Source organism: Chaetodon trifascialis, chromosome 13 (genome assembly GCF_039877785.1).
Source record: "Chaetodon trifascialis isolate fChaTrf1 chromosome 13, fChaTrf1.hap1, whole genome shotgun sequence".
Classification (NCBI taxonomy): domain Eukaryota; kingdom Metazoa; phylum Chordata; class Actinopteri; order Chaetodontiformes; family Chaetodontidae; genus Chaetodon; species Chaetodon trifascialis.
The window spans coordinates 19,051,249-19,076,352 of record NC_092068.1 but is presented as its reverse complement, the minus strand read 5'-3'; the positions used below and the strand labels follow the sequence as shown (position 1 = coordinate 19,076,352).

Sequence of the window (25,104 nt, the reverse complement as noted above, 5' to 3'; positions counted from 1 at the left end):
ACTTTTTTTTTTGGAATGGGGGTTGTATAATGTTTACCGTGTTTACCGTCTTAGTTTTGTGTGTTAACATGCGAAAATTTTCTAATTGGTACCAAACACGAATTGTGATGGAAATGTTTTTGTTTTTGATTTGGTCATAAATCAAAGTATTGGACAAATTAGAAATTTGACATAATGATGAATGAAAAGTCAGAAAATCGCCAAAGTTCTTTCTGAGGGGAACAGGAATGTTTACCGCAAATTTCATGGCAATCTATCCACTAGTTGTTGAAACATTTGACTCAAAGCCACAAATGTCAACCTCATGGGACCGCTAGAGGAAAATCTTTCTGCCAATCCATCAAGGAGATATTTTATTGGATACGAGAAAAGAAAAGTTCGACCTGCTGGAGACAGCGATTAAAAAAATCAAGGGATAACCAAAGATGTTAGGATTCATCCTCTGTGCACCATGAATATCTGTACCAAAGTTCAGGGCGGTCCACCCAATAGTTGCAAAGATGCTTCATTCTGGACTAAAGTGGTGGACTGACAGACCAACACTGCCATCCCTATGGTCATGCTGCTAGCATAGCTAAATCTCCTGCCGTGAGAGGAAGCTAAAGACTGAAAAAAATACTCATGTTCCAGAGGAGGCTAACAGCTCCTGCTACTTTTTCATTTTACGTATTGTAACAGCAAAATCAACTGGAACTTTCGTCGTGTTTGTCCGTCATGTTCACCAGATGTCATACATTCGTGCTTTTTTCTCATAATCTGACATCTACAGCAAAACAATATTGGTCCACTTCAAAGGTGTAAGACTTCAGTTTGCTATGCTTGTTTTAACATAACAAGCCAAATGTCACTCTTTATGTAGCATTGACTTTGACCCTGGCTGCATACAGTTGAGTGTGACCAATCTTTTTGAAGGACCCGGCTCACAGGCCTCTCTTACAACTGCTTTTGTATTCAGATGAGAGTATAATATATAGCATATGTTCTTCCGTGGTAATGCTCACTGTCCATTTTAAAGGAAGTCTGCAGATGAAAGCGTCGCTCCCATTTCCACCTCTCCCCCTCGCTTTTCCTTTCTCTCTGTGTGTTTGAGAGAAATATGGGAGCTCTCTCTTTGATGCAAATGACGAGGTTTTTCCTCTGAGAGCAGAATGTAAGCACCGTAACGTGGACATGTGACTCAGAAGGCTCCAGACGGGATTCTTGGGGTTCCTCCACTGCGGTGGTAAAAAAAGAACAACAGCCAAATGTCTTATTTTTGTTATTTCTGTAATTTCTAAAAAGCCTGGGGTTAAACTGTTTCTGGCTCCACAGCTTAAACCGCTTTTGTTTATTTTCTGACCATGAAACTAACCACAGAATAACAGTGGGAGCGGACTTGTTGGAGCTCGGCTGTTTGGTCTAGCTCGATTTTCCCCGCTCGCTTCACAAATTCTCATGCATGCAGGCCTTTGATGGAGTCTCTGTGACTAGTGAGAGAGCACTGGCCATGTGATAATCTGTTTCTGATGGACATTAAGATTAGTAAGACTCATGTCAAACTCCACTTCCCTTCTCGAGGAGCTACAAACTCGGCTGCTTGGGATGTCGCATCATGTGTCCTGATAGGGTTAAAACCCTTCATGTTAATGTAGACCATATTATGTAAACTCTAATGATGTGATAACAGAACTGACATCCTTAAATAATCTTCCTTGAAGTGTTTTCTTCCTTTTATTTTGTTGTAACTACAATTATTGGTTTAGTCAGTGTGCCCCACAATACCACATTGTCTTCATATTACCACAATAATACTCTTAAGTACAAGTCTGATTCAAACAAAGCTGGGACGCTGCATAAAAACGGAAATAAAAACAGAATGCAGTCATTTGCAAATGAACTGTGTTTGCTGACAGCAGTTTCACACAATGAGCCCATGTAGGAATATCCTTCATAAAATCATGTGTTCACAAAGTGAGGAACCTCGCTCCATCCTCGCTTGTGAACGACTGAGCCCAGTCATGATGCTATCACCTGTTACCAATGAGCCTGTTTACCTGTGGAATGATCCACCTCTTTCCCAGTCTTTAGCTGCTCCTGTCCCAACTTGATTGAAACATGTTGCTGCATCAAATCCAGAATAAGCAGATATTTACAAAAATCAATGAAATTTATGAGGTTAAACATTAAACATATTGTCTTTGTGCTGTTTTCAATTGAGCATGTGTCAAAAAGGATTTGCAAGTTATCACGTTCGGTTTTATTTATGTTTTACACAACTCTTTTGGCTTTTGGTAAGAACGCACAATGAATCATTCAGCGTCGCAGAAGTGTCGCAGTTTATCTATTTTAATTGATGTTCATTATTTCTAGAAATAAATTTTACATCACTCACAGCATAAACTTCCATCTCAGCCGTATAGTAAGCGGCAAAGTACCATCACTGCTCAAACAACAGAGCGCAGTCCTGATATTAAGATGCTCAATGCAAGCCCCGTTCCTATGATTTATCAATTTCTCATCATTTATTGATGAGCCATCAGCAGGGAGAGAGGGTGCATGGTTGTGGAATGATCATAGCACCGGTCTCAACAGGTTTCTCTGAGACCTTTAGATGCCGCTCTGGCTTCAATTACACGTTGGCAACCAGATGTTCCCGGGATAAGAGAGGAACACAGATTAGCTCCAGGAAAGATCCTCTGTCCCATCTACTGTCATGTCTGTCTTGCACAGCCATGGAGAGGTCATAGTTCCTTTTGACCATTCGACAGTTTAAGGCAGCTGTGGCTCACAGACCAGGAGCTGTCGGGGGGGGGGGCAGCTCTAACCTTAATGTCTAACCTTTGGTCACACATCAGCAGAGTGAAGACATAAACCAGCAAAAAAAAAAAAAAAAAATACAATACAGCTGGACTGACTCTACTACTGCACAGCTATATTTGAAAATGGGCCGATAAATCAGATCTGAAATTTGATAAGTCGTGACCTGCAGCGTTTTCCTGACTGAAGCTGTCACATTTCACTGCTGTTCTCTTATATCAGAATTTATCCTGATGGCCCAGCTAGATAAATGTTGTGGCCTGCTAGAAATATCTCCTAATGTGTACCATGGCGTCCAACTCTCGCAGTTTTCTTACCCTCTCGCCGTCTCTCTTTTAGACTCTCACACCTCTTTCACACACACACACACACACACACACACACACACACACACACGCACACACAAAGTCATCTGTCTCCATTCTAAGTAACGCTGCACAAAGAAGCACTTGTACTGCGATCTGCAGTGCTCATTTGTCAGTTGTGCAACAGCGGACGATCCAGCACTTAATAACCTGGTGGCACAGCACTGACCTTGAAGAGGACTGTTGATTTAAGTAATGGTGACATGTGGAATCCTCCTGATATACAACTTGCATTGTAGGTGAACGATGTATTTTCTGATGGTGCAGGAAATCCTGTGTCTGTCCTAATCCTAATCTAATCCTGTATTTATTTATGCTTTCCTTTACAGCCAAAACCGAACTGGAAACTCAGGAGAAGCAGCTGGCAGACACTCAGAAGATGTAAGGGCTTTCCTTATCATTAAACATTTTACTTCGGTGTCCTCACCTGAAAAACAAACGCTTCTGCTCCATTTCATTTGGTCTTTTCTCAAGCGTCAAAACAGTGATCACGCTTGTGAAGCTGAAAGCGAAGGCGTCGCAGCACGATGCAATCCAATACAGTTTGAAGCGATATATTCTCACTGCGGAGGAGAAACATAATCTTCCTGCTTTGTCAATATTTAGGACTCCTGGTTCCTTCAGTTTCATGGAAGGTGCAGGCCATCATGCAGGGCCTTCAGTAGACGGGAGGCCCCCTGTGCGGTGTCTGTGTTGTTTATCTAAGCGGAGCGAGAGTAGACAGCCTTGGCTCCAGGCTTCTGTTACTGCTGGCTAGGAATGTGTTCCTATAGCACACTCCAAACAAAGAGACCCCAACCTGTCCACTGTATTGATCCACTGCAAATTGCCTCCACATTTAACACTTAAACATGTGTCATCCCTGTGCCACACTGCTTTCCTTTTGCTAGATCTGTCTTTGTCTCCTGGGTGGACGTCTTTTTTTCCTTCCCCTCTTTCCTCACCCATGATTGCAAACATTGAGCAGCATGTGCGTGTATATGTACACAAACTTGCACAGACTTACGCACACCAGGGAGAGGAGTGACAAAGCTAAACACTGTATATGAGATGTATAAAAGTTTCATTTAGTCCTGGAAGTTGAACCGTCATAAAAACAGAGTGACTGTGCAGCTTTAGTGGCAGTAAATCCATTTTGTGTTCACTGGTCTTCTCTGAACTGCACAGTCATCATTGGTTGGTGTTTTTATGTTACTGTACGATTAAAGCTCTGAAAAAGCATATTATTTTAAGATTAACTTTCATATTTTGCATATTTGCTCAGCACGGCCAGGTTTCACAACAGTCGGTGAAGGTTTCTGTAATCTCGTGTTGTAATAGTTTGGTCTCGATGTGATGTTTTTCTTCTCTGTCCTCAGCTTCTTGGAGTTGAGCGTGTCCTTCTCAGTTAAACCCAAGGCAGGCGAGAAAGAGGTCTCTCCCAACACTTTGTTCTCCATTTGGCACGAGTTCTCCACCGATTTCAAAGACCAGTGGAAGAAGCAGAATAAGCTGATGTTACAGGAACGGTGAGAATATAATGGGACGACTGGTTTCCTGTTTCAGACTGTGACATTACGCTTGCAACAGATACCTTCTTCTACTTGAACCTATTGTCCTAAAATCAAATCCTGCTGAGATATCAGGGTCTTTTCATTCAGTTCTTTGTGTCTTTGGGAAGGGCGCACAACTCTCTGACCTTCAAAATGTCATTACAGATACACCAATGTTCCTACATTTAGAATTTTCCCCAAGCGTAAGTTCCCAAACCATTAATAACTTGCAGTACATCTTGTGTTCACTGAAGATCCTATCAGATTCATTCAAATTCATGAAGGAAAAAGAGGTTAAATGACCCAAATCTTTGTCCTCACCCCAGTAATGAAAGGAACACATGCAGCATCCAGTTAGCTTCCAGTGGTTTGATGAACGTAAAGATACCGCTGCATATGTCAACAAAAAGCAAATTGGTCCATTATGCCAAATGAAGATTGAATTGTGATATGTATTTGCAAGAGAAGCGAAATGTCACAAGCTTTGCTTGTTCAGTAGGAAAGAATAAAAGCAAATTTGAAAGCATTAACTCTTTGCCCTTTGCCATCGGCAAACATCCCAGTTCTCTCTCTGCTGCTTTTCCTTTTAGACTGCACTGGAAATATAGATATTGATCCTTGCTTTCGCTGCATGGACATGTACTCATTTAATGAGTCGAGGCAGGATGCATGTCTGTTGGTATAAACTGTGTAACTCAACTTGCTGATCATTTGTCTTTTTAATGCACAAATGAATAGCGACACCGCTGGCTCTCTCCATGCTGTAGTAAACGAGTGAGTCATTTCAAAGTAGGAGGACTGGCACACTGACAAACCGAGATCACTGTGTCCACATAACACATGACCATAGTCTGGATGGTCCAAGCTGGAATTTTTGTCTTTTTTTATGGTGAATTTCAACAGCATCAGTGAGTGTATCTCCGTAGGTTGACTGATGGTTAATGGTCTTTTTTTCAGGGTCAAAATGGCTGAAGAGTGCTTCAAACAGGCCAGAGAGAAGGCTTCCTACAATGTGAAACCCAAACATGCAACTGGAATCGTACGTCTTTACGCTTCTTACCACGCTTTCTGTATGGTCTCATCTGTGCTTTTATTTGTTAAGACTCTGCTCCTTACAAACACTTGTCAGGGTGTTGAAGAAACAGCACGCCTGGCTCCTACAGTAACCTATCTAGACGAGTGCCGGTGCTGCCAGCTGGAAATAACTCCGACCCATTTTTTATCCCACAGAAAGCAAAGCTGGGTCAGAAGATCTGAAGCAGAGAATGGAAAATTATCATCACCAAGCCTCTTGCACAAGCACTGTTTGTACAATCTGACAATGACTCATCAGTCATTTTTACAACATTTATTTGCTTCCAGTACTTGTTTTCAATTGATTTAGACCTGTTGTTTATTGTGAGTTGGTTCAAAGTGGATATAACAGTATGTAGATATTATATTGTTTAAAAGTGGCATGATAAATTACAATCTCAGCCACCCTTTGATAGCACTTGCATAATTAAATGAAATATGGCCACTAAAAGATGTCCTTATGCCGAGATGATTAAATGAAGTTGAGTCATTTGCCAGAAAATGCTCACTGGAGTCTGAGATGTGTAGCAACACTACATTTGAGTTTTCTCAGTGTTTTATAAGCCATATGTAGCCTGTTTCTGTTTTTTAATGCAATTCCCAAGCCTAGTTTACCAGGAAGGCGTGAACACTTCCTCTTTATATCTTCCTTAATGGTGAAAAGCACAGAATTTTATAACGTTTCTATACAGTAGGTTTGGATCGCCTGCCAGACAGAAAGTGCCTTATCGCACGGCGGAGAGGTCAAACGAGTGCTGTCAGAGTGAGCTTATTTCTGAGACATATCATATGTAATTAAATGTTACACATAAACAAGATTTTTTATTTTTTTTTTTCCAGCTGAAATATGACGCATTAACTTCCCTTCATAGTTTCATCAAATGTGTCTCAGCACCTATAATTCTATGTGTGTTTTACATACAGCACTTTTCTGTTGTGGTCTTATAGGTTTTTTCATCCCCAAAAAGCCATGGTGTGCTCTGATCCAGACCTGTTTTTGATTTATTCAGCCGTATCGTCAGCGTGCTTTATATTTTAAGCAGAATCCTATGCAGTTAGTTTTGTCTTTCCTAATATGTGTGAGCACGTGAACTCCCATGTGTTAATGGAGCAATAGGATCGTTTGACGTGACGTGACGTTTGTGTGCAATACCAACAACATGTTTTGATTGACCCTTGACCGTGAAAAAATCTATTTATTGAATAAAAGAAATTACATACATTTTTAATAGAAATTCTGATTGTTTTCTGTTTATCATCTGTCTGTGTTGTGCGATGGTACAGAACTACATGCACTCCAAACACCACTGCTGTTTTATATGAAATAGATTTAATATACTTTTCACATACATACATACACACATACATAAAATATATATACTGTATATATTGAATTGCACCTCCATTACACATGCTTCAATATGTTTTTCCTACTGGCTAGTATATTTGTGGCATGTACAGTATACAGCCAGGCTTGTGTCCAAACAGGCGGATGGCACTGGTCATCGCTGTGTAGTTTCCTGTTCCTTGAAATCTTTTCCTTGAAATCAACTTGTGTATCATTTGGGACATCACAGACATTAAGGAAAAAATACAGGATAACAGATCAAATACTTGTAAAACATTGTTAACATCTACAGGTAAAAACATTGCTGGAAAACTGTGTAATTATTGTCAGGGAAACTTTTTAAAGGGGTCGCACTTCTACAGTTTTTCTTTAAGACACTGCATTATCAGTAGTGTCAGTGATGTTTTGAGGCATTTTTCTTAACTTCTTTATCACAAAGGAAGCTAATGACAAATAGTCAGGTAGATATGAGAGAGGAAAAACTTGTTTAATGTTGAACATTGGCTGCTTCATCATCGATGTCTCTTGCACAGCCACTTGAATCAGTCTCTCTCAACAGCATCAGCTTGCCAACATCGCTGCTAGTCTCATTATATCAATGTTGTGCCTTTGAATAATACCACTTCCATGTTTCATGTCATGTTATTGTGGGAAAAGCCATTATTTGTACCACATGATGCAGAATAGTTCAGCTTGGTGCCAGTCCTTGTTTGGCAAAGTTTGTCAGTTTCTGCCTTTGACAAGACTCATGTGATGTCAGTTCAAAGACCTTTTCAGTCCTTCACAGTTTCCCATGACCGCCCACATCCACAGACATGCAGCGACACTGTTTGACCCTCTGCACCTTACGGTGTCTGAAAGGCGGCTGCAGGTCTGGGCAGTCTAGCTGCACTGTGAGCTGTGTGATGCGGTGTGGCCTGCAGAAGGAGCAGGACTGGAACGGCTCCTGGGCCTTGTTGTGGCTTTTCCTTCCAGAGCCTGAGGCTTGGCCTCGGTTCTGGCCCTGACCTGAGCTGGGGCCCATATGGCGGGGGATGTAGAAGGAGTTGCACTGGCCGTAGCAGAAACGGTTGACCACAGTGCGGCTGCGGCAACCCTCCTCACTGATTGTCTGACGGAGGGGTTGGGTCTTGCACCAGTCTCTGCGGAGGTAGCGGCGCTCTGTCACCACTAAGGCCTCCCGGCTGGAAGACAGCACCTCTGGTTTCTGCTGCAATAACCGGTGGTGACGTTCTGAGGACAGGTTCCCTTTGGTCTTGTGTGGGGATGGGATGGATCCCTGGGGACGGGGCTTCTTGGTCTCTGCGGTGATGCAGAGCACCCCAGCCAGTATGACTGGGATAGTTATTCTCCACAGCATTCTGCAAAAGGAGAGAGACACGTTACTATGCTTTAATTATCAGTGCAGAAAAGATGGTTTCTGAGGAGTAACACATGTTGTCACATGACAGCATCATAGAATTATTAACTGGTGTAACACTACTTCAGGCAGTCCACGATGATACATGACAGTCATACAATCGCTAACATGATATTAATATTGCCAATCATGTTTACAGTTGTGTGAATGTGCATTCATGTTGAACCACCTTTGCAGCCTGGCCTTCCAGGCATCATTGAGGAAATGAATCCATCACCAGGGCCCCCATTTGTCAGCATCCCTGTGTCATTACTTCTATTTGCTTTCCTCTCGGCTACGCAACTCTTCTAAAAATAAACAAAGCCCTGCCATCAAAGGATACACTTAAACACCCATAACGAGAAGGGGAAGTTGATTTTATTGGTCCCGTCGCCGGGTAAAATAATTAGGGCTTTGCTTACTTTAGTCATGAACTATGCCGCAGATATGTAAACAGGCATTAGAGAGGCCCATCTGCATGTTATTAGGGGAAGAGTTGGGGAACTCTACAGTACCCTTTGGGAGTCCACTCTCTACTCTTTGGTGATATGCTATGGAGCAAAGTGAACTGAGAATGACCCATAGTGTCTATAGTAACCATAGTGTCCCTTGCATCATTCTAGCACCAGAAAGAGAGCATGATCAGGAGAAATTATGTCTCCACTTCTCAGGATGGAGTATCTGTCCGTGTGCATGCTGTCAGTGTTTGCGCCAGCACATTTTTGACCATCACTCAAGCATCTTTTCAGCAGATGTTGTTCTTGACAAGCGTTGCATGACATCAAGTCCGAAATTCTGACAGAGAACCAAACTGCCTCAAGGCCATTGGCTGCTCCTATTCACAGACTCTTCTTTGCTGTGCAAATTTGTATGTTCTCTTTCTTCCTTTCCTGGACCAGCAACTCACTCTGACATGGAACAAATTACTTTATCATAATCCACTCTGTTTTTTGTCTCCTTTTTTCTGCCCTTGACCCCGAGGTCGTGGCAGCTGTGTCCGAGCCGCACGACGACTCGAGTCTGTATATCGCTGTCGTGGCGGCGCTAGCCGTAAGCTACACAGCAGCTGTTTGTCCATCGAGCAGAGGTGCGATATGAATTCTAACCTGGCTTTTTCTATAAGACATCCATAGATCTCGGAGTTGGAACAGAAAGCACTTTCTTGTGCAGATTTGATCTCTTCATTCTGTTTTTTTGTTTTCTTTATTTGGAGATCAAACATGCAGAGAAATGAAGTATTTTCGACTGGCAAGAAAGCGATTTAATTGCTCTACGCCCACATCAAGCCGATGTTTGACATGTGGTATTTTTCACCTATGGATATCCAGAGGACAAAGTCCATTTTCATTGAGATCATCATCATTTTTTTTTTTTTTTTTTTTGCCAAACAGAACTCCTGAAATATCTTCTTCAGGGCAGAAACCGCCTCTCAGATCTGTGCTTCTTCTCTAGACACGTTCTCGCATACGCACAAAAGCCAGCACACACGCCCACACACACACCCATCGTAAGGTTAGAATAACTAAACCTGAGACTCCCGCTGGGCCCTTCCACCACCTACAGCATCAGGGAGTCATGACCTCACTCCATCTTCCAGTGATCTACCTTCCATGTACAACACCATCTCATTTGTCTTTGGCTGCTCTGTCTCATTCCTGCTGACTGTGTATTTAAGTGCATGAAGTCCTGGTTAGAGGAACAGGCTCTGCTTCTGTGTGCAGCCTCTTGTTCTCTGTACCTCTGTTCTCCCGCTATCCTTCGCTTAAAGAGGCACCCTGTGACTCCGGTGAGCTACAGCCTGCAAAGCCCCAGGGACTTTTGAGGGATGGCCTGACTGACTGTGTACACAGCACATGACGGATGGCAGTCAGCAGCCGTGCTCCCTCTCCATCCTAAAACTCGGCCTAAGTATGATAGTGGCAGCCCTGCTAAGCTATCTTCATCAATCTCCGCTGCGGGACAAATTGTGGTTTTGGGGCAGGGATTCAGGGGCTTTAGAGGGAGCGCTGAGGTGGATGGGTGGGCGGTTAGCGGTTGGGTCTGGGAGATAGAAGGAATGGGGTTTTGGACTGGTGACCTACTGGGAACCAAAACCAACACCACTTGGGCTTCATGCACAGTATATGCCCTCCTCCCACCGCTCTATGTCTCTCCACAAGCTGCTTGTCTCAACGTCTTTCTCCCCCCATCTGTATCTCTCTGTCACTCCATCTGTCTGTCTCTCCTTGACGCACAGCTCTAATCATCACAGAGTCCTGGAGACGGAAGGAGACTGTGGTTTTGTGTGCTAATGCTGAGACAGAACTGAACCGGACCTCTCCGTCTGCTCAACGCTAATATTGTCCACAAACACAGCTTTATGTTTTACAAGAACCGCAAAGACTTTGGGGGACATGCTTCACTGAACTGTGGCAGACCTTGGTTCCAAAATTCAGACCTCTAATGAAATTACAAATACCAGAAACAAATACCAGAGAGACTGCTGAGCTACACACAAGCCTTTTTGAAAACAGCTATTATCATCAGTGGGAACTTGCTATGTTTTTTTTTCAGAGTGGCATTATAATACCATGGTAATGTTTCCTGTCTGGATAACAATGGGCCTTTTTTAAAAAAAATAAAAATCTCAAAGTGAAATGAAAAACATAATTAGCCATGAAAATCCAGTCTCACTGCGAAATATGTTAATATTTCCTATATTCAGTTAAATAATTGGAAAAAAGGAACCTTTTCAAGACTCTCAAATTTGTACACACAGATGTACTTCCACTAAACCATGTGAAACATCTTCCCAGCATGTCTTCAAAGGCAGGTTAAAACAAACAAAACCTGATGCCTCAATTATTGGTGCGTCAGAAAGTCTCACACACAGACTGGTAAGTGCAGTTAATTACAGTAGAACTGCATTTAATTCACCGTGCAGCTCAAACCTCAATCACACACGCACAGACACACACACACACACACACACACACTCATACGTGACCACACACACATAGACATACACAGACCCAAACACACATACACAGGATATAAAGAGAGAGGGAAAGAGAGGTAAATGAAATGTTTTCACTTGGAGCCAATTACACAAAGAGGAACCATGTCATTATCTGCATTTGCGGATTCTATTTTCCCAAACTACGCCGGGCTGTTGGCTCATTAACAGTTGGGGTGGGGGTGGGGGGGTTGTCCTTTTGGGGGCTTTTCTGTGTAAATGTGTCTAATGCCAACATTGCCAGGAGGCTGCTTTAGGCAGTTTGGGCAGCCATTTGTCACCACAATCCATCTTGATAATGACTAGCAGCCCATATATAATGCTTTCCAAGCTAAGTGCTGGCAAGAATGTAAGGCAACTCCTTCGCCTCAGCGACATTAAGTGCTTTGGTGGCGGATGAGGGGCAATTAGAGATGCTATGATAGTACAGCGTTTCTCATTTCAGATCAGGATGGCACTACTTAGCTGTGGTGATTAACACCACCTTCCATTTGCACTTAGTAAGGAATTTGTTTGTTTAATCCCTGAACATAGAGTTTTCCCCTCAAGTAACTTCACAGTTGCCAAAGCAGCCTTATTTCACACTGTCTGATAATATTGCATTTATATTCTGTCAGCTTCTTCCAGATCTTTATTGAAGATACATGATTTTTATGAGTGAAATATCTGAGCCCAAGATGTGTTTTAAGGCTTCATCGCTTCATCAAATACAAACAGTCTTCATGTCTTAACCATCATTTTAGATATATTTGGTGGAAACTTTAGGGTGTCCACTAAAATATGAATTAAAGCTTTGTGGGTTTCAACAATGTTTGTCTGCACAGCAGGAGCTTGCAGTGACTGGCGCACAGACAGGCCGCTGCGTGTAAAGGGGTTTAAAAGTAGTTCTTTTAAACCATATTTTGCTCATGAGCGTCGCCAATGTTCAGTTGATTTAGAAAGAAGTTGATTCTAACAGAAAGAAATTGCCAACAATGACCAAAATGCAGCATTATTTTGCCGTTTTAATACGCTACCTTGCTGTTTTCTTCCAACCTGTTCATGTGTAATCTTCATGTGTTTAGAATGTTGTTAAGGCTTCTATCAAATACCAGTTTTACTATCTTTAGATGCTTACAATGAAGTGTAAACTATTGCTAAAGAAACTGTAATTTGTCTGTGTGCTGCTAAATCCTATTTGACATCAGAGCGGACTGTACAAGGTGGTGCAGTCACCAGAGCTGTAAGAAGGATCAGAAGGCAAACTCCCTACCATTCACTGCACGCATACTGCAGGAACACACACACACACACACACACACACACACACACACACACACACACACACACACACACACACACACACACACACACTCCCACATATGTTCACACACCAGCTTGGATACACCTCAGGACACGCACGACTACACACAAATACACTCAGGATATTAAAGTGAACAGACACGCACACACGGACATACACCTGTGCACATGAATAGAAAAAGAATAGAGTTATTTTGTACACACAGAATACAAGTTCATCATGTTCATTAACACCATTATCTGTCATTCTGTCTTTTTCATATTCACTGGCAAAACTGAACTGCCTCTTAATCTCACCAAGATGTGCAGTACAACGTACTGTCATCACTCACTAATTCTCTCACTCACAACACTAATTCCCTGGAACCTCCAGTCGCTAATTATAGTCATTTAGTCGACGCTTTTATCCAGAACACCTTACAGTACCTTGAAGGTATATATTTTTGCTATGGGTGGCCCCAGTGGGAATCAAACCCTCACCGGTGGTAGAAGCACTGAATAACAGAACAACAACTGCTGGTCGAATTACATGGTTCTGCGCTTAGTCATTCTAAGACTCACTGAGTCACTGAGTCTCACTATCTCAGTCTCCTACGGCCCACTTTTTTGTTCAAGTGGGATATTATTGGACATTTTGTACTATACGTACTTGAATCCAACTGGTACGTGGTACTTTCACATATATAATCACCATTTCTGCCTCTTCAAAGCATTTGTCACTGTATTCTCACGTTATTTAGCATAAAAATTCAGCCAGTCAGGTGGGCTGTTTCATCACCTTGCACCAAGAACTCTCTTGTATGAAATGACATTCATTTTGAACAAGCGCATACCGTTTGTTGTGGTCGCTGACAATTTAAAACATCCTCAGAAAGTAAAGCTGGTCAAACTGCTGACTGGGCTCTTAAGTAAAGTGTTAACGTGTTAAGTAGGTGTTATCGCAGTGAAGCATAAAGTATGGTTTATGTACCTCTCACCACGGTGCGCAGCGGGACAGTAACGTGTTGAGGATGCAGTCAAGGGAGCTTGTCCACCTTTAGTGGTCCTTGCGTCCGCTTCCAGGTTTTGGTTTCCATGGCAACATAATCTGTAGTATCCTCAGGCTTGTCCTTGCTCCTCTTCCCCCCCTCGACTAAAGATTCAAAGTCTTGGACGCGGTCAGTTTCCCATCTTCCTGGACCAGTTGTATCTCTTTCTTACTTCCTCTCCCAGTCTCAGTTTCTCTTTTCAGTCTTCTTGTTTTTTTAGGTCTAAGAGAGAAGCTCCAAGTTTCAGTCACAGTAAGCCTGTATCTTAGTGCTGTGGAGACTGTCTGTAGTCTGTCTTTGAGAGTGTTTGACTCACTCTAAAGCCTGCCTTAGTTTGAATCCCCACCACCCCCTTCCCTCCTCAAGACTGGGAGGGTTTATCCTATTGGCCCTGGTCATTGTGTGAATCAAACCAAGCTTCACTTCTTTCATTTTTAAGTCTGTCTCACCCTGTGTCTGCCTCTCTCTCTGCCTATTGATATTTTTCTTTGATATCTTTTTTTTTTTTGTAATGCCCACTCACCAAACCTCTCAAAATGACAGCTTCGCCTTTGTCGTCCTTTTTCCATTGTAAGTTTTCTCTCCCTGTTCTCCCGTGTTTGACATTTACATTTACAGTTTGAGGAAGTGGACAATATTTTGCCACCATGGACAATACAGGACAAAACTGTGAAGAAACAATGATCATCTACAAAACCCCTAAATTATCCTCCCTGATTGGTACTGTGACCACATCGCATTACAACCCCTTAATCTCCAATCCATAAATCACTGTATGTATTGTACCCAGACACACTAAAAGGACGCTTTGAAAAACGCCACAATTCACATTCCTTGATGCAACTGAGACAATAATGTTTGTCTGTTTTGTGGCTCTTGCTAAGCTGACCACTGGGCACAGAGACTGAAAACACTGACTGTGACTTCTGCCATCAAAGAGCTGAAACATCAACAGACCCTGAAAAACCTCAGACGGGTACAGTCTGAACAATAACCCCTTCAGCACACCAGAGGATGATGACACTTTTGCATGACAAAACTTCATTTGTCTGCAGAGTACAGTGGTGCATTTTGCTGACCTGCGTGGAGGAGGAGCTGGTGTTGAAAAGAGGCAGATCCCTGCTATAGGAAATAATTTAACACCATCTAGTGGTAAAAAGCAAAAGTGCATTGCTCAAGCGCTGTTGGTGGATTCTTTTCAGGCTGCAGAATGAGTGCTACGCTGCGTCTTCACTGCTCATTGTGGGTTTGAAAAGTAAAAAAAAAAATCCAAGCCCAGGCCATAGTAACAGATAGAGGGCCAACTTTAATAATACAAGTAAGTAAAAGTGTCTTTAAATATGGTATAAAAATAAATGCAGGAGAGAATAACAAAGAATTATGTTCTACATAAGACAGGAGACAGCATTTTTGTAATTCTGAATGTGACTTTACAAGTGCAATGAAAACCATATGTGCTAATTCTTATAGTGAAATTAAATAATGCAAAGCAAAAATAAATGCACAATAAATAATCATAATAATAATCATAATATATATGTATGTATATATATATATGTATATATATATATTGTATATTCATTCTGCACAACACTTCCCATAGCGTGACAAAGTATCTGTGACCTCAGATCATGTAAAGCGATGACACTGGTTAGATCAGTTTAAGTTGTCATTTTCTATATTTTTTTCTATGTTTTTTTCTTTTTTTTCTCTCTGACATCATTTGTTTCAGCTGGAAGTGAGAGAGGGGGCGCCAGTCCAGCAGTTTCGATGGAAAGAACCGGAGCACCGGATTTGATGTTTTTCATCTCGCCAGTCTGTCAGTGTCCTCACAAGTCCAGCAGTGCCTCCTTTCTGAGAATACTGGAAATATATCAGGTACTGTAAGAGGAGAGAGAAGAAGGGACATCCTCTCCATGGACATGCAACATCCGGTGGACAACAGACGAACAGACGGTCCAGCTCATCGCCCGGCTGAGCCAAGAGCGGATGGACAGACAATGATGACGAAGAGATGAGATGGTCCTCCTCTCCATGTCCAAGAGAGAGGGATGGCATTGATTTTAGCATGATGGCACACGACTGGTCAGCCTCTTGGATGCTAGTGGTTTCCACTGGAGAAGAGAAAGGAAGGTGGAAAAGAGAATGAGGTCATTAAGTGAGAAAGCAAGAGAATAAATAAATTTATTTTCTTGTTTAATAACAGTATGAGCAGCAATGGGTATGTTGCTGGAATTGGACATTTTCTACTATATGTACTTCAAATTTAAGTATTGAGCTGAATGTAAAAGTAACACTGTGGCTGGTTACCTGGAAGCAAGAGTCTTCAGAACAAATTCTTACTTTTCTGTAGGGATAAAAAAAAAAAGGGACACGTTAAGTGAAGTATTGTTACCATGTCGGGGATTCAGGGGTTTATATATAAACCGTAATATGTAGAGAATAACAGGTTGCGAGCCAGATAGACAGGAGCTGAACCTCTGAATAAAGAATGAGTTCCCTGTCATCATTATCACTTCCAATGTGCTGCATTCACATGATATTTTATCAAGAAATCCTCACTGTAATACTGAAATCTTCTTTGCCAGACTGACGGGTAGAGAACGTGTAGGCGGTATGAGACAAAGCAGGTTTCAGGCACATAAATACACCTGTATAATTCTGAATTATCCGTCATGTTATGACAGCCTCTGGTCTCTGCTGTTCATGATGGTTTCTACAAGCCCGGCAGGAGTCCTGATCAGCTTTTCCATCCTCCACACCTGAAGCGGACTCCATTGAACCGCTGCATTCACTCTCTCTGCCCCTCAGTGGCGTGTGGGTGCGATTTTGTTTGACATGTTTTTTGGTTTGACCTGGACTGCACCTTTAAGCAACTCCATCTACTTCCATCAACTTCCGTCTATTTCAGATACAGCCCATCTTTGTAGCAGACATATGCTTGAACCTGCATTACATGATGCTCTCTAAATTGAAACAAATGACTGCATGCATAATGTCAAGGAGTTGCTTAATGTGCCAAATCCACTGGGGAGAAAAACACTGCACTAACACTAACTCTGCAGCTCAAGACAGATTAGCTTTCGTTTAGGGGTTAGTGGAACAGGAACACATCACCACTGGCGTACCCTTGTTGTCCTAAATCTAGGATTTTCTGCCCCTTAGTGGTCAAAAATATCTCCGTGAACAGAACTATATGAACTCCGCCCTTGTGTCAGAGTTTATGTCACTACAGGTGTGTGCAACAGCAACGAAATTTCCATGCTTGTTTTCTATGTAAACAGATTACTGGGAATGGTCTTAAAGTGTGATTTAACGGACTTTGACGAGGCGTGACTGTGGTGGAAGGCAGGTTTCAGCATCACCAAGACTGAAGAGTCGGTGGTACAAAGACGTAAGTATACAATGTCTTCCCTGCATCTCATCTGAGTTTCAAACTTAAACATTTATCCAGCGTTTTGAGTCAGGCTATGTGTTTTTCTACCTTCTTCTTGGCCTGTAATAACTCCTGGTAGGCACTGGAACGGATGAAACGGCTGTATGAATCACTCTTCATCAACTTGTAGATGTGTTCCTGTCGTAGAAGCACATAACGTGAAAATAAAGACATTATAAAATGCAATATTTCATTTTGCACCAAAACAGAGCAGTCATTCATAAATCCATAAGAAGTGAAGATGTTGCTGTTGTATCATGCACCATGCAGTTTCAGATCACGGTGTAAAATTATACATAAACCACTACAGGAATTAGCCATGGATGTGATTCAATGTGTTTGCATCATTTGCACCTGTGCATCCTCAAAGGCGTAGCGTCCGGGATCTTTGACATTCTGGGTGGTTTTGTCGTAGCTCTTGGAGTCAACATTGATGGCACTGGGCGCTCCGGGGGCCAGAAACTCCTGCCAGATCTCTTGAACTCGAGTTGGGACTTCTCTGATGGGGCGCTTCTTTAGTTCCTGGACCGCTAGCCAGAACCTACAGCCCACAGGTAACAGACAGATAGTAGCTGGTTAATACAGTAGCTCTGGACCACAAACTGGAAGTGGCACAGCAACGAGTGAACTATGTGAAACAAATGATGGTATAATCGTAGCAATGATAATCCATAGTGATAGCATTTCTGGATATTGTCCACTGACAGTTGGTATGTGAAAGAGACATTCACAGTGGTGGAAGAAGTATTCAGATCCTTTAGTTAAGTAAAAGTACTCCACTGCAAGTAAAAGCTTTGCATATGAGACCTTACTCAAGTTATCTGCAAAATGTACTTAAAGCATCAAAAGTAAAAGTACCTTTTCTGCAGAAAAATAGTCTCTGTCAATTATATCTTATCTTATATCTCATGAAGAAATGTGTAGCAGTAACTGCAACAGGAAGACTTTCAATCTGAAGTAATGCCTAAAATTCAATATGATTTTAAATGGCAGACAGTCACAGCACTATGCTACAAGTTTAATGTTAAAAAGGCCATGAATAGCAACTGTTGCAAGAGAGTTGAAACGATGCTCAACTGACTGAGATATTAAATTATAATGTAATCAAACTGACCACATGATTAGCTCTAGGCATAAACAACACAGGAATGCACCATCAGAGGCAGCAGAGGAGCTATCCTGCACAGTGGTTACTCTATTCATATCGAGCTGTTAGCATGCACCTTTGATACTCAGCTCTGTTGCCATGAATAAACCGATTAGCATAACAGTCTTGCCCACCTGTGTTATTCTAGCCACAGCTACAGTTGAGTTGGAAATGTACCAACCATTATGTGAGCATTTGTACAGTAAAAACTAATTCCAGTGAGGTGTTATTGATCATGAGAGAAAACTGAAAACTGACGGTCAGCTATTCCAATATGATCATATGTATGTACAGTGGGAGTCCTGCAATGAACGAACTGTTTCTGTGAATGTTTCATATAGTGTTTGTGAACATTTCATCTGAGTGTCTGAGTCAAGTGTGAGTTAAATCCTCCACAGTCTCTCAAGCATGCATTTGTGTGTGTGTGTGTGCGTGGTAGGTGTGCGTGTGTGTGTGCTTGTATTAATCACGTTGAAGCGACAAATATCTGTTCACACAGTCACATTGTGGGGACCCATGTGGGAACAAGAAGCTGGTCCCACAAAAGTTAACCATTTATTTTCACCTTAACGCTCGGTTTATGGTTGAGGTTACAATTTCTAAAGGTTTAGACACCTGTGCAGGGTGAGATTAGGCATGTGGCATCTATGGTTACAGGCACAGGCCATAAACCAAATCAAAACACATGACTGGATCCGGCTATCTTCCCTGCTGCACTGATTGCAGGCAGTGGTGGGGAGTACTTATTTTTGAGGTACTCGACCTGAGCATTTCCACCTTATGCTGCTTTATACTTTTACTTCTCTACATTTTAAAGGCAAATGTATTTTTTACTATGTTTATTTTACAGTTGTAGTTGCTAGCTTGCCTTGCAAAGTAAAAACATATGATCATCTTATAAAGTACCATGAATTGTTATAGATTAAATTACCAAATACCAGAGGTGGCAGACTTAACTGGAATCAGAATCAAGTTGCCAACTTCAGGACTTGACACTTGCTTGGCTAACATTGTTCAAGACTCGGCTCAGTATTCAAGACTTGAGACAGATGACTTGAGAGGATCTGACTTTTTTCATTAAATCTTTGCATTTATCCAGATATTGAGAAGTTTTGTTTTTGAAACATGATTGGGTGGTTTCTAGCACACTGTGTGCAAACCTGTCAATCAACTAGGATGTAGAGGCCAATGGAGGTGGCAGCTATCATGGTGGGACAGTGGTAAGAAGAGGACAGCGTTGTGCAAGGACATCCAACTTCATCCACAGCCTATGCAGGCACGTTACTGGCTAACAGCTGCGTGCTCATGACTAAATGGTTACAGGTATAATTTAGCCTTTTCATGACGTGCCACTGTGCCTTTCTCTGCTGCTTTAAGCGCCTCTTTAATACATTATTAAATTGAATTGTGCGCCCGCTCTGTAACAATCAGTGTTGTTACAGCTGTGGTAAAAACCTATTCACTGGAGACTAGCGTATGCTTTTAATGCATAATGGTCACTGTCGTATTAGAAACGATATGAAATGGCCTCCCGTTAGCGGCAATAAAACTACAAATGAAGGGTCATTATATCACTGTGTAACGCGGGAACACACATTGGTTCAGTAAGTAGATGAATATCAGTAAGATTTATAAGGTGTAAGCAGGCTGCAGCAGTTTTCATTAATACTTAAAATAAAACTGAGCTTTGAATGTCCACTGTTTTTAAACCGATTGAAATGTGGAAACTGGGGGAGATCATCAAAACTGTTGCTGTTGATTTTACACGATTAATGTTGCTGCAATGAATCAAACACAGGACTTTGACCGGGGAGACCAGGGTTTGTAGTCCATGTGGAACTTGGACTTATTATTTTTAAGACTTCGTACACTCATTATTTTCAGCTTATGTTCTTTATTTTCGCTTAGTTTGCTTAGGTTTAGGCAACAAACTACTTGGTTAGGTTTACATAAAGATCATAGTTTGGCTCATCTCCCATGTGTGTATTTCTGTGTAACTGGTCAGTTGCATAGATGGTCCTTGAGCAAAATAATTATAGCGCTGTAGGAACAAGACCATCACAGGGATATTAGATCATGTGCATGACTTACTCCCACCACTGCCTAATCCATATTCATAGAGCAGTTAAAATGAGGTCTATTGTGACCAACATTAAAATGCTGCTTACATGTTAACAGACTAATGATAATAATCAAACAAGATACTAATTATCATATTGTAACACTCTGAGCCATTCTACAGTATGATTAATATTTTACTAAAGTAAAGCATCTGAGTCTTTCTTTCACCATTGCTGAAGTCCATCCATCCATCCATCCATTTTCTATGCCGCCTATCCCTTTCGGGGTCGCGGGGGGGCCGGAGCCTATCTCGGCTGTCAATGGGCGGGAGGCGGGGTACACCCTGGACCGGTCGCCAGCCGATCGCAGGGCACAAACACACAACCATTCACACTCACACTCACACTCACACCTAGGGGCAATTTAGAGTCACCAATTAACCTAATGAGCATGTTTTTGGTCTGTGGGAGGAAACCGGAGTGCCCGGAAAGAACCCACGCATGCATGGGAAGAACATGCAAACTTCACACAGAATGAACCGACCCGGGAATCGAACCTGCGACCTTCTTGCTGTGAGGTACGCGCACTACCTGCTGCGCCACCGTGCAGCATTGCTGAGGTCTTTAACTTAAAATCTAAATTACAAATTTATGATGATGTAAAAGGTTTATTTACATCACTGTGGAGAGTTTGTGGCAGTAAAACAGCATATTTCCAATTACGATCAGATGAGAAGCATTTTATTTGGGTGTGAGTCAAACTCTGTAGCCATGCATGTGAATACACTTCATATCTATGCAGTAACAAATATAGATTTAGGCTTTTAGGTTAGATCCAGCCTCAAAGGAATGAATGTCAGGCAATACAATGTTCTTTTGTGTGTTTTATCGTGTACCTGAGATTCTCCGAGCTGAACTCAGACTCCAGGAACTTGAGGAACTGCTCTCTCCCCACAGGGTCTTTGAAGACCTCATCGATGCCAAAAGCCCACCTCTTTACCCTCTGCTGGCTTGGCTCCTTACTGGAGGAGGACACATACAAATGCATGTGAAGTATGTGTGAAACAAAGCACTCTACAGTATAAACCAGAAATATCAGCTAATCTAATGCGTCCCTCTAAACATCCATATTGCTTTTCTCATGTACTCACCTGGCTTCGAGCTCCCAGAGCGTGGTGTCATCTGAGATCCAGGGGTTGGATGGATCTGGAGGCGTGAGGAAGGGGTCGTATTCAACATACTGCTCTGTGTAGCCCAGCAAACTGTTTTTGGAGAACAAGCAACAGAGACCACATGAATGACATCAGTCTGCTGGAAATGTGACGCATACTATAACCTAGCTATCACATCTTTCTGTGAGTGATTATGACTGGGCTGTCTATCTGTAAGCTTCAATCAATAAATGAGAAGTGAAGTCCTTCAAACTGAAATAGAGGTAGAGCCTGACAAGAGGGACTGACCCTGTGTTTGGACACAAGGATAGAGAACTCTTTGCTGAATGCACCTCTCTTTTCAGTGGAGGAAATGACAAATCGACACTTTGTTTAGCCATCCGGTATCTGGTATCGTCAGCGCTGACGCTCGCTGAAGGCATTGTCCGAGCCCAACAGCTCCGCAAGGTCACCGGAGCTCTTAATTCCACACCGTGTTGAGCCGTTTAAAGGCTCAATAAACAGATCGATGGCTAAACTGAATAAAGACACAAACAACATCGCTCACCTCTCTGCCACTTTGGACATTTTCAGTCGATGCCTGTCTAATTGCAATTGCCAAAAGGTGATCTGAAACCATAGCAGGGAACAATCAGCATACATCAATCTCCATGTATTCACATGACAGTGATGGTTGCAAGCAACTGCATACCAACTGCTTGATTTTTTTTAATATGTGACTTTAGGTGTGTACATAACATAATTTAATTAAAAAGTTACAGATGGAAAAGTAAAATTTGAGCGCTAGCATTGACTTGAAATGGCATCTTTAAGTAGAGATTCAGTTGCAGGTCGAACCTGTTCCTGCAGTTCTTCTTCTGTGGGCTGCTTGGCCTCTGGGGCAGGGGTGTGAGTTGGGCTGTGGGTACGGATATCATTCTGCAGCCCATACACAGACTGAAACGAACACAAAACCAGAAAAACTAAATAGAACCATCAATAGTCGTAGTCTTACAGCTGCTGACAAACACAGGAACAATGGCTTGTCTGTTCGTGTCTGTGTTACAGTTATCAGCCCTGACCTTAAAAGAAAGGGGCATCAGTGGGACGCTGTACTGTACCTTTCTGGTTTTGTGGGGATTTTTCATTCTGGAGGACTTCTTTATGTCAACTTCTGTTGTATTCACACATCCAGGCTGCGAGATGAGCGAGGAGAAAATCAGAAAAGCATGCGTTCATTCAACTTAAATGAATTTTTAAAGAATTTAACTTTATTCTTCACCCTGTAGGATGAAGGTGCAATTTCTCCACTATCATAAGAGCTTCACTTAATCAATACAATATGCTTAGCTGGGGTGTGACGCGATTTTGAGAAGTCTTCGGGACAATGTGTCAGACGCTGGTTAATGAACATGGAATGTGCCAATTCTAGCAAAACAAGTAAACCAGCGGGAAATCAGAGTCTCAGTGTGCAAATTCTGGCTGATTGAACAAGTGGTCTAATCTAGGTCTCTTCCACAAGAACAAAGCTAAGTAGCTTGACAGCATCACTGTGAAATTTGAATTAATATTGATTATGTTGCTCCAAGGACGCATAAATTGAACTTATTTTCCAATTAAGCATGGAGCAGTGGCTTTCAGAGAAATGCGGCAGAGGAGACCCTTTAACCTCAGGGGGAAACTAAATGCTAATGCTAAGCAAGTGCGTATGAACAAGGTAAAGAGCAGCAGTGAAGCTGAAGTGTTGTGACAGTTATTGATGTGGCATTTCATGTGTGTGGCAGAGGAATACACACCAGGGGAGTTACAGCGTGTTCACCGTCTTATGTCATTGATATGTCAGAGGAGTCGAGATGCTCATATATATATAAACTACATAAACTATGAGGAGTTTGCAACTGCATTTTCAAGTCTGTGTGTCTCTGACACAAAGCATGATTCATCCTTACAGCCTGTGAAATGTGTGGAATAGATTCAAATAGCCCAGAGAGAGTAAATGATTTGTCATATCTACACTATGTAGTTATTCTTTTGATGCAGTGTGTGTGGTGGAGCGGTGTGTGGTCTTGTTGTTTTTTTTTTTTTATTCGATTTTTCAAACTTTTGCAGGGACAATTAAGATGTACGTGATAATGTCAGCAATGATATCGGTTAACAGCGAAGGTGACAACGAAGACAGCATCAGTAATTTTACTCACCACTGGTCTGTGCACGTCCCAGAATGCTCTTTCCTGACTGTCGAGAATTTTCCTCTCAATTTTGTCTCTTTTCTTGTCCACTCTGAGAGACAAAAAAGGGGGTTCAGAGCTGTTTTTACATGTAGCTCATTCCAACACATGTATGAACCATTTGCTCCGTCACATGTTTAGTTTGCAGCTCATCTGTGATGTTAAGTTAAGTTTAATCATGTCATAATGAGGGCGTAAGAGGACTCACTCATAACAGCTCAATGCGTGTGTGGTTCTTATAGAAACCTACTTCGCTTGTGCTTCTGCTTGCATAAAAATGAACTCCCATTTCCTGGCGAAAGCTCTCTGTAGCCTTGCTAAGCTCTCCTGCAAGCAAAACAAAGAACAAAAAAATGGAGGGGGGTGAAGGCTTTTGAGGGATCTGCACTGATTATGTTTACTGCACATAATGTGTACAGTGTATGGCTGGATACCATCTTTAATGGTCCCTGCTCCCATACAAACAACAAAACAAAAACCCAGAGTATAACTAAGCCGGTGATTCATTTAATAGCTCTGGTGAAAGGAAAGTTGCGGTGACACACAGAAAAACAAATGTTCTGTTTCAGCATGAGCAAAAAGGCAAGAGATTAAACCTGAGAACAGATACGTGAAGAGTTCTGACACTAAAAGACCTCTTTTACTTACCGCTTCATAGTCTGCAAGCTCCAGACGCGCTTTATTTTGCATTGTTCTTTTGCAGAGGTAAACAGCTGAGAGAGAGAGAGAAAGGGAGGGAGATTGGTAACAGAGGGAGAGCGGGATCTCAGCTTGGTTTTAACAGCCTTAAGTGGCCCTGCATTTACTCATTTAATCCTCTCAACTGCACATTTAAACTGGCCTGTAAATCACAAAGGTCATTGACTGTGCGTGGTGTCTGAGCGTCTGTTACGGCGCGTGCTTGCGCTTGTGTGCGCCTGACTTTTGATGTCTTCTTGCACTATCGCCATCCCTTCATCCCTTTGTTAACTGACCATTATGTGGAAGCTTCATTATGCCATTAGACTGTTTTCATTAAGGGGTATCATTCACGTGAATCAGTTGCTACATCTGAGATGCTCTACCTTCCCCCTAACGCTCGCAGATTATTCCCACAGGGAGCATCAGCCCTTTTCCTCTCCTACAATTAAAACAACAAATGAAAGACCTGCAAGGCCGTGGCTATTCATCCGAGCCATTTTCGGTATTATGAAATGTTTATCTCCACTCTGCTCCACTATGTACAATGAAAAGCTCATCCCTG

At 42.1% G+C, this 25,104-nt stretch overlaps 3 protein-coding genes across 3 annotated transcripts in view; 1 reads left to right on the top strand and 2 right to left on the bottom strand.

The window, feature by feature from the left end:
- fmn2a (formin 2a) overlaps positions 1-6,998 on the top strand; it is a 38,464-nt gene extending 31,466 nt beyond the window's left edge. Inside the window, exons 14-17 of the mRNA XM_070977896.1 lie at positions 3,491-3,542; positions 4,520-4,669; positions 5,651-5,732; positions 5,924-6,998. Coding sequence (XP_070833997.1) covers positions 3,491-3,542; positions 4,520-4,669; positions 5,651-5,732; positions 5,924-5,950 — 311 coding nt within the window. The 3' untranslated portion in view covers positions 5,951-6,998. The remainder of the gene's footprint in view (positions 1-3,490; positions 3,543-4,519; positions 4,670-5,650; positions 5,733-5,923) is intronic.
- LOC139341386 (gremlin-2-like) lies at positions 6,988-14,437 on the bottom strand. Its single transcript, XM_070977899.1, has 2 exons — positions 13,782-14,437; positions 6,988-8,476 (listed from the first exon to the last, which is right to left on the bottom strand). The coding sequence occupies exon 2, from the start codon at positions 8,473-8,475 to the stop codon at positions 7,897-7,899; it is 579 nt and encodes a 192-aa protein (XP_070834000.1). The 5' UTR covers position 8,476; positions 13,782-14,437; the 3' UTR covers positions 6,988-7,896.
- Positions 14,438-15,125: 688 nt separating this feature from the next.
- rgs7a (regulator of G protein signaling 7a) overlaps positions 15,126-25,104 on the bottom strand; it is a 51,170-nt gene continuing 41,191 nt past the window's right edge. The window contains exons 7-18 of the mRNA XM_070977515.1: positions 24,510-24,574; positions 24,112-24,188; positions 23,832-23,913; positions 22,755-22,829; positions 22,492-22,590; positions 22,202-22,263; positions 21,634-21,744; positions 21,379-21,504; positions 17,630-17,816; positions 17,324-17,413; positions 16,150-16,186; positions 15,126-15,953 (exon numbers count right to left, since the gene is read on the bottom strand). Coding sequence (XP_070833616.1) covers positions 16,166-16,186; positions 17,324-17,413; positions 17,630-17,816; positions 21,379-21,504; positions 21,634-21,744; positions 22,202-22,263; positions 22,492-22,590; positions 22,755-22,829; positions 23,832-23,913; positions 24,112-24,188; positions 24,510-24,574 — 995 coding nt within the window. The 3' untranslated portion in view covers positions 15,126-15,953; positions 16,150-16,165. The remainder of the gene's footprint in view (positions 15,954-16,149; positions 16,187-17,323; positions 17,414-17,629; positions 17,817-21,378; positions 21,505-21,633; positions 21,745-22,201; positions 22,264-22,491; positions 22,591-22,754; positions 22,830-23,831; positions 23,914-24,111; positions 24,189-24,509; positions 24,575-25,104) is intronic.